This window comes from Toxotes jaculatrix, chromosome 17 (assembly GCF_017976425.1).
Source record: "Toxotes jaculatrix isolate fToxJac2 chromosome 17, fToxJac2.pri, whole genome shotgun sequence".
Classification (NCBI taxonomy): Eukaryota; Metazoa; Chordata; class Actinopteri; family Toxotidae; genus Toxotes; species Toxotes jaculatrix.
Window position 1 is genome coordinate 20410084 of NC_054410.1, and position 8974 is coordinate 20419057.

Sequence of the window (8974 nt, forward strand, 5' to 3'; positions counted from 1 at the left end):
AAGCTCCATAGCCAGTTTTAGCTCCTTGTTTTGGTTTCCTGACCCACAGCTTTCCTGTTTTGCAACATTGGCAATAGATCTTACATATTACAATATGTAGTGTGATATAAAGCCCTTATAGTCGCAGCGTTTACTGTCTTCCTTCTGCACTGTTAGTGTACTCTAAAAGAGAGTTTGGAAAGTTCTTTTCATGGCAGCGATCAGTCACCAGTCTACCAGAGCAGGACTGAAAATTTCTACATCGATGATGATTATAGCTGTAGTTTATGCTGTGCTTATATCCTCTCAGACCGTTTTTCCAACATGTTAGCTTTATAAACACTGGAACCAGTGAACTCCATTAGGCTCTATCTTGAGGCTTCTTTCAACTCTTTGGTTTATGGCCCACAATCAAGCAGTGCTCTCCACACCTCTCCACAATGTCATCTCCTTCCTCTCCATCTGACCATAAACACGCCTGGCTCCTGAATGCGGTGGAAAACGTCTGATGATTGTTCTAGCAGACGTCCCTGGGTCAGAGGAAATCGAGCTTTTTTTAAATTGATGAGATTTTAAAGTGTCCATACTTAATTAAATTAAACTGATCTCCCTAGACATGTCTCAAATTGTTGCAGCAATCATTCTTATTTCAATGGCAGTTTCTCTAAAGTACGTCAGTACGTCAGGAATCCAATCATTTGTGGTTGAACTACATTTCCCTCAGGTTTCCAGTTCAAGGAATAATGTTAGTCCCCACAACGCACACACAACGGCCTATTGAAAGACTCAGCGTTAGCCGCTCCATAGTTGTGGGCGCTCGGAAAACCGACAGCAGTCAGGTAAAATATTAACTTTTGTTCTGCTGACAAGATGCTGCCACCACTTCCTTATTAGTGGAAACAGTTGAAAGTGTGTGTGTATGTGTGTGTGTGTGTGTGTGTCCAGATGTCACACTAATGGCAAAGAGGAGTTTGATCGTTGCCCAAGCAACCCTTAAATCAATGCTCAACATCTATGGTAGTCTGACCAATCAGAGTGAGAGCATTGAGGGGAGATGTTTACCCACCGGGTTACAGCTGTCACCCCAAAGATACAGCTTCACCAAACATCAACCTTTCTTGATGTTTCAGTGATTTGAAGCTGCCTTTAAGGACACTCTAATATCTGTCTCTCATTTACTTTGAATACATTTTTGTCTCATTTTTGGCGATTTCCTTTTTGATTGTTAGTCCTTTCTGAAGTGATTCACCTCTTTTCTGAGCTCCAGCGTCAGAGTTTGTGTCCTTTCTGGTGCCGGGAGTGGGGTGGGGGTGGGGTTAGGGGGGGGTTGATGGCGAAGTTCCAGTTGGTCCGGGTCAAAGTGAGCTGGACAGCACTTTTGACTCTGGCCCACTTCACGTACCTGCTGGTTGGGGCCACAATCTTCCAGATCCTGGAGCGAGAGGCCGAGAGCAACAACCGCAACCACTTCCAGCTGGAGAAGCTGCATTTCTTGGCTAATTACACCTGCCTCGATGGACCAGCCTTGGAGAAATTTGTTAAGGTTTTCTATCAGTCTCTTTACAGTTTTTGAAGGAATTCATGTTTAATTATTTCAAGTGTAACAGCAGAATGTTCACAATTTATATTGTAAGACAAATCAAGGTTAAATTGTCACAGTAACAGATGCTAAAATACATGGTCAGTCTTTATCAGTGTGGTGGCGGTGGCTACTTGTGTACAAGAGTGTACATATATAAATAGGTTGTAAATCACTGAGTAAACATCATGATGAAAGGGGCTCATCAAATACTGAGAAGCTGAAAGATCAATTTTATGATTAGGTTGGGTACATAGCAATAAATGTTATGACAGTAACCTGACCTAAGAAATTAAAAAAAATGTGTGTCATGACTCCAAATACCAAAATAATCACTGTAATGTTAGGGTCAGTCAGGTGAATAGGTCCATTTCCTTTTTTTTTTTTTTGTATGTCCAAAGTGTCTAAAGAGTTTTTTATTTTAATATTGTATTTTGTGTGTGGGTGTGTGTCTGTGTGTGTGTGTGTGTGTGGGTATTTGTGTGTACGCAGGTGATTTTGGGTGCCTGGGAAAAGGGAGTGAATCCCTCAGGCAACTCAACAAACCCCAGTAACTGGGATTTTAGTAGCTCCTTCTTTTTTGCAGGCACAGTAGTCACAACCATAGGTGAGCGTGTTTTCATATTCATAGTTTAAACCTGTGGATTTTTAAGGTGGCCTGCTGCTGACGTCAGATCATAATCTGCCTCTCACAGGTTACGGAAACCTCTCCCCCAGCACTGTGTCTGGTCAGGTGTTCTGCGTGTTTTACGCACTCTTTGGGATCCCTCTGAATCTAGCCTTCCTCAAACAGCTTGGGAAGTGTCTCACCATCCACCTGGGCCAACTCAAGAGGGGGATGGTCTCGGCTGCTCCGCACAAGGTACTGATGGACGGGTGTCCACTGACCACAGAATCACAGCATCTGACTTTGCCAAAACGATCATTTCCTGCAGAAAGATTTGAGTTGTGGAGGATAATTCTCAAACCTTATAATATTAATATATTAATATAATAATATTATTTCACCAGAAACTGAAATAATATTATAACATCTTTACTTCTATTTATCTGTTTGCCTGCTCTAAATCTAGGGGACAGAAAGGGTCCAAAACCTTTCTGGTGTTGTGTATTATGGAATTGTGCTATTAGACAATGAAAATTGTGAAATAACACCAAATAACACCAGTGAATGTAACCTAAATGTAGTCTAACCTGTGTGTGTTTCCCAGCAAACAGTTGAGGCTCTGGCAGTGAGTTTTTTCTTCGTCAGTGGCAGCCTGCTGTTTTTGGTCATCCCTCCTCTGCTCTTCAGTTATGTGGAAGGCTGGACGTTTGGTGAGGGCTTCTACTTTGCCTTCATCACTCTCAGCACCATTGGTTTTGGAGATTACGTGGTGGGTGAGTAGAGACGGAGCAAACAAGCACTAATGTGGTGGAAGGATCCCAGCAGTCACCTCCCGTCACATTAAAATCCTTTTTAACCTTGATGCAATAAATATTTTGCAGTTTTACATATCTAATGTGAGAGCTTTTATGCGCCTGTCAGCTTTAAAATTGTATGTGTTTTCTGAACTGGGATCAACTTAGCACTTTCTAACTAGGTAATGTTGATTCTTGTAGGGACTGACCCGGGAAAGGAGTACATCTCTCTGTACCGTAGCCTCGCAGGCATATGGATCATATTTGGCCTCGGCTGGCTTGCTCTTATCCTCAACGTGGGAGTCAGAATCGTGGAGCATGTGGTTTTCCTGACTCACCCTGGCTTTAAGAAACAAGAGAAGGAAGAGAACGTGTCATCCAGTAAACTAGAAGACACGTCAAAGATTTGACAGTGGGCTGTAGCTGGGACAATGTACATGTAATATTCACTAACTAGAATATATTTTGTGGCATTGTTTTCTCTACATATGATGATACACGGTACAATTAGAAAAGAGATTCTTTTATATATTAGCAAAAAAAAAAAAGTTTTTGTAAGATATTTGCCACTGCATATTTATTCCTTCTTTAAAAGATTCACTTTGGCCGTGGTGCCACAAGAAAAGAGTGTGGCTTTGGACTTTGGAGCAGCCTGAGATCAGAGGGTCATCAGTTCGATCCCTCAACCAAGGACCGAGACAGAGACCTCTGCTTTTTAATTTTAGAGAATTTTTAAAACATAGGAAACTATTAGCTTTAATGCTTAGTGTTTATTCCAACTTAAAAAAAAAAAGAATAAAGAAAAAGGATTTTTTCCTTTTAAAAAGTCCCAGTCAGAAAATGTGTGTATGATCAGGTGTGTGTTCAAGTAGGAATCCTGTAATGTTTCTCCAGCCTCAGACAGCACGTCGACACGTGAATAACTGCTGAACTACAGCAGTTGCTTTTTGTACTCTTGTTTATGTTTTTATTGTGTGCAATCCAACTGCATTATAAGAATGTTCTAATGCCACACGTGCTAGTGTGCACACATATACTGTATGTATGTCTGGTGTGTGTGTGTGTGTGTGTGTGTGTGTGTGTGTGTGTGTGTGTGTGTGTGGGTGTGTGTGTGTGTGTGTGTGTGTGTTTATGTGTGCTTGTGCTCTGTGCTTGTGTACTGATAGTAAACTCTGGTTATCTTAAACAAACTCATTAATCAAGATGGTGATGTGAAGCGACCTGAGAGCACACAGGACTGATCCCTGAGAGGCAGCTGAACTCCACAGGATGGATGTTTTCCCTGTCTGGGTTTTTTTTTTTTAATTTGTTCACTAAAACTGTCAAAACTGTCCTGAAGACTGAAATGCAAATACACCTGAAACTGAAATAATGTCTGATATATAATGTGGAAGCTCTTTGGTTTGTGAACCAGCAGAGTGCAGTGATATTTTTATTTTAATTTTATTATATAGATATAGATATAGATATAGATATATATATATAGAGAGAGAGAGAGAGATTTTTTTATTTATTTATTTTTTATTTATTACAAATTGTGCAGAGAAGCCACAAACTGCTGTGGCTGGTCTTGAGTTGGCTCCATGTCCTCAGCGTCATTGGTTCATTTTGGGCAGAGACTTCCTCTGCTGGTGTCTCTCCCTCTGCTGATATTGTTCCACCAGATTTGCATGACAGGCCATCGGAGTGATTGAAACAGTAGTGCAGGTGGAGTTTCATTTGCCTTCAATGCATGGAGAGGCAAGAAGCCAAGCAGGTAAACATTCACTCCTCTCTGCTCCCGGCTGCAGAGATTGAGACGCTGAGCTTGTCTTGAACCCAAAGTTGTACAGTTAGGGGAGCTGAGATGGGAATAAAGGAGATGTTCAACTTGGCCCGAGTGCCCTCAATCCTCATGCTCGGGCTGGTTTACGTGACCTATGTGCTCATTGGCGGGGTGGTTTTCTGGAAGCTGGAAGGAGATCTCGGACGGAAGGACATCAGCCTTTTACTGCTGAACAAAAAAAATCTGCTGAAGACGTACTCCTGTCTGAACCAAGAAGGCCTGGAGGCGGTGGCTCAGGTGAGGCACATCAAATAGAAAAGAACTCCATATTCCTTTCCCAGCATGCAGAGGAACTCTAGAAAATGATTCCAAACAGTTACAGGTATCAGCACATTACACTCTGTGGCACCCCTTTTCTTCTTGCCAGGGACATCTTAACATGCAAATGTTGGTATCCACTGTTTATCTGTGGCTTGTTTTGTATAAGTCAGCCTTGCGTGTTTTACTGAGCAGCCTGTGTATTAACATCTTTGCATTTTGAAATTGCTAAATAGAGAAATGCCATCATCATGAAACATTCAGAGTGCTGCCCCATGGGTTCATGTCATGTGACCTCCTAAATGTTTTTAATTAACTGGATCACTGTGAGGTTACAGCAGCAGATATTCTTGAGTCTGTCGTTGTTGGGGTGGACAGCGTGTCGTCCTTAATGCATCCAGCATGGTAGTGAATTCCAGTTTAAGAGACTGGTGTTGACTTATGGGGCCAAAATAGAAAAAAAAAACAAAAAAGTAATAACTGTGAAAACAGCGAGTCCTTTTTGAAATCCTGACTGGTCTTTATGTGGCAGAGAGGCATCTTCATCTTCCATGCAAATACCAGCTTCTCCAGCCTCTCAGCAGTGGACACTATTTTGCCTATGTATGCTGCCCTGACTTGATTTACACGGCACAAAATTCCTTGGAAACTGCTGGGTTTTTTTTGTTTTGTTTTGTTTTTTTTCCAAACCTTGAAATATACTCAACAGGAACAGCTTGTTATGTCACATGCTACTTGCAGAGTAAGGAAAACAACAGATTGGTTAGATTCTCCTGCCAAGTAGCGTGATGTAGATTTGCATTGTATTAAAAAGTGAAATCCAAGCTAGCCATGGAGGTGGTGGGTGGTACGGATGGGTGCCTCCTCAGTACACATTAAGGTGGTGGGAGGACTTGAAATCTAAATTTTTTTTCATCTCAGCCTGTGTCTAAGGTGTAATTTCCCTCACTGGCGATGTGACTCAAGTGACTCTGTGCTGAGAGGGTGTTTCTGTGTGTCATGTTTAAAGCTGTAATCTCTTGACCTGCATGGCCTCAAGGTCTCCAAGCAAAACATACAGCAGTTACACATCTGTGAGCCTGACCCAGCTCCATGAAAGGTGACGTTGTTTGATTTGAGTGCGTTGGCGTTTGAGCGCTCGTGTTACCTGCAGTTTGTCGTTTTCATTTGTTTTTCAGGTCGTTCAAGACGCATCAAAGGTGGGCCTGAGTTTGAAAGGCAACAACACCAGCGATGGCTTCTGGAAATTCACCAGCTCAGCTGTGTTTGCTGCAACTGTGGTCACAACTATAGGTTAGACGGCAACAGATTTTCAGTCATCTTCTCTGACAGTTTAAACACACTTGATTGGACGATATCAGGCTTCAACCTGATCGACAGAACACGTGACCAGTTTTAATCTTGTGTTCAATAAAACAGGATTTTACACAGTTTAAATATTCAGCACATGGAACCAGTTTTAGAGCCCAAAATTACAACAATCAAAACTTTGTGTCCCTGCCAGTTTCACTGAGTCTCTCACTTAAACTAATATAGGAAATTCAAATTATCAAAGGTACAAAAGACAAGGTGTGAAAGAATATATGATTTTATATGTGTTTGAGGAGTTTATGAGGAGTTTCTCTTTAAATGATGTTCTTCCTCTCCTTCCACCACAGTGAGGTGAGATGCTAACAGACTACGGTTTTGCAGGTTACGGGAACATGAGTCCCAGCACCACTGCTGGGCAGATCTTCTGCGTGTTCTTCGCACTATTTGGTATCCCGCTCAACATGGTGGTGCTCAACAGGGTGGGCAAGTACATGCTCGTTATAGAGAGGAACATTTCCGACTTCCTTGAGGGGAAGACGGGGCGAAAGGTGAGCAGATCTTTATTGTGTTTAAGAGCAGAAATGTTTGTTTTCCACATTATTCTTCAGAGCATGACTAACATCACTGCTTCCCTCTGCATCTCGCTGCAGAGGTGTACCCGTTTTTTTGTCCACTTGGTGTCTTACATGTGTGGAGCAACTCTCTTCTTCGTCATGCCCATGATGGTGTTCCAACAATACGAGGGTTGGACCTACTCCGAGGCCATCTACTACTGCTTCATCACCCTCAGCACCATCGGCTTTGGAGATTTTGTGGCAGGTACGTCGCAGCAGAAATAACACACTCTGCGGGGCTCTTATGATCTTGAGTGGCAAGACCATATTCTTCACTGCATTTTGAATTTTGCATTAAATGAGCCTCTCTTTTACAGACAGTAATCCAGACAAAGTATACCCAGACTGGTACAGCGTCCTCTTGGCCTCGTGGATCTTCTTCGGCCTGGCCTGGTTGGCCCTGATCATCAACCACTCCATCGACATCCTGGAGCGACTCAACACCCACTTCAAACAAGGCAGACAAAAGCAGGAGGAAGAGTCTGGCAGCGCAGAAGGTGAAAACCCTGACACACAGGTGGAGGAGGCAGATGAGGTCAAGAGGCCTCCAATAACTCAGTGATCTATAAAACAAGGTGGAGAGTCGACCTATAGAATTATCTGTCTTCATATCAGGACCATATCAGGTATCAATAATGGAATATGGCTAAGCCATGGCAGTGTGTGTGTGTGTGTGTGTGTATGTGAGAGAGAGAGTGTGTGTTGTGAGCCAGGAAATGTTGAGCATCTGTGATGATTTAATATGTGCCTGTGCTATGGTTTGATCCCTGTCTTCTTAAGTGCAGGTAAAATATTGACTCATTTTTGTTGAGTCAGGTTTGTCTGTCTGTCTGTCTGTCTGTCTGTCTGTCTGTCTATCTGTCTGTCTGTCTGTTTGTTTGACAGCACACAGCACCCGCATGCCGTTTAGCTTCTCAGCACTGTGTTTCCCAAACTGTAAACAAGTGACACTTGTTAATCTACCTTGTTAAAAAAAAAAAAAAAAAAGAAAACAGTCTTTTGAGATTAGTCTAAGCAAGGACACTGGGACAACATGTCCTTTGCCCCTGTGTATCTGTCTCTGGGTTAGTGGTCAGTGGAAAACTGTAGTCAGTGGTGTAGGAGTTTTGCATCAGATACATTATGTGTGCAATCAAAATCACAGTCACTTAAAGATACATGCAAATAATGTGGTTTGTTTTGCATAATATAGGAACTTAAATGACACTTTCTGCAGCCGCCACAGAAGCTTTTTAAAAGTCCATGACTTATTTAGAACGTGCGTTCAGAAACACTCGAAACACATTTGTTTATATTTAATATTAACATATTTGGAGGGAAAATTGATGGTGTTTCTCAAGTTTTTGTTGCAGGACTGTCATGGAAGTTAAATGGGCTAAAAAAATCAGTCATCTCAAGTATTGTTCTAACAACAGTTGTTAACCACACTTTCTTTCTTTGTATCTAAATAAATCAAATGCTGGAAACTTTTACTTTAGTTTATCAGATTACCAGTTTAATATTTACCTGTTTGCTTTTAAATATATGCAACAAGTTAAAACACTTTATATATTAACTTTGTAATTTTTAAAAATCTGTTTACTTTTTTAAATTTATGTCCTAGAGAATTTTTCGTAGATCATAGCTCATTCGTGCCACTCATCAGTGCTGAAATTAGCTTTATATCCACTAGGTGGTGCTACTGTACCAACACTGGAGAAAATAACCATTCAACCCAAAGGCAAAGCAGCAAATACACTGTACGTTGCACAACGTTGTAATCATAGAAACTAACTATATCAATCACATCCTCACAGCAAATATTCTTACACACTTCAGCTGAGACTTCTCTGCACTGAAGCAGTTTCTGTTTGATGTTATATCTTGTATTTTCCATCATTAAATAAACGTGTTGGGTGGTTATTTTGTGTTTGCCTTAACTCTCTGCTTCTTCTGACAATGGCCCAAAGTAGAACAGCACAGGACACATCAGCGCTCAAAGGTAGAAACGTCTGCAGAGGATCATAT

General features: G+C 41.6%; 1 protein-coding gene across 1 annotated transcript; it reads left to right on the forward strand.

Annotated features, from left to right (window-relative positions):
* Positions 1-1309: 1309 nt before the first annotated feature.
* On the forward strand, positions 1310-8756 carry kcnk17 (potassium channel, subfamily K, member 17). The gene is made up of 10 exons (XM_041061327.1): positions 1310-1522; positions 2051-2165; positions 2254-2420; positions 2782-2938; positions 3161-3356; positions 4784-5021; positions 6221-6335; positions 6735-6901; positions 7004-7172; positions 7285-8756. The coding sequence occupies exons 1-10, from the start codon at positions 1310-1312 to the stop codon at positions 7527-7529; spliced, it is 1782 nt and encodes a 593-aa protein (XP_040917261.1). The 3' UTR covers positions 7530-8756.
* The last annotated feature ends 218 nt before the right edge of the window (positions 8757-8974 follow it).

Bases quoted from the DNA above. Each gene is read 5' to 3' on its own strand.
- kcnk17 (XM_041061327.1), top strand. From the start codon at position 1,310: ATGGCGAAGTTCCAGTTGGTCCGGGTCAAAGTGAGCTGGACAGCACTT. The intron at 2,421-2,781 runs GTACTGATGGAC...CAAACAGTTGAG, and splicing joins TCTCGGCTGCTCCGCACAAG to GCTCTGGCAGTGAGTTTTTT. The intron at 6,336-6,734 runs GTTAGACGGCAA...ACGGTTTTGCAG, and splicing joins AACTGTGGTCACAACTATAG to GTTACGGGAACATGAGTCCC.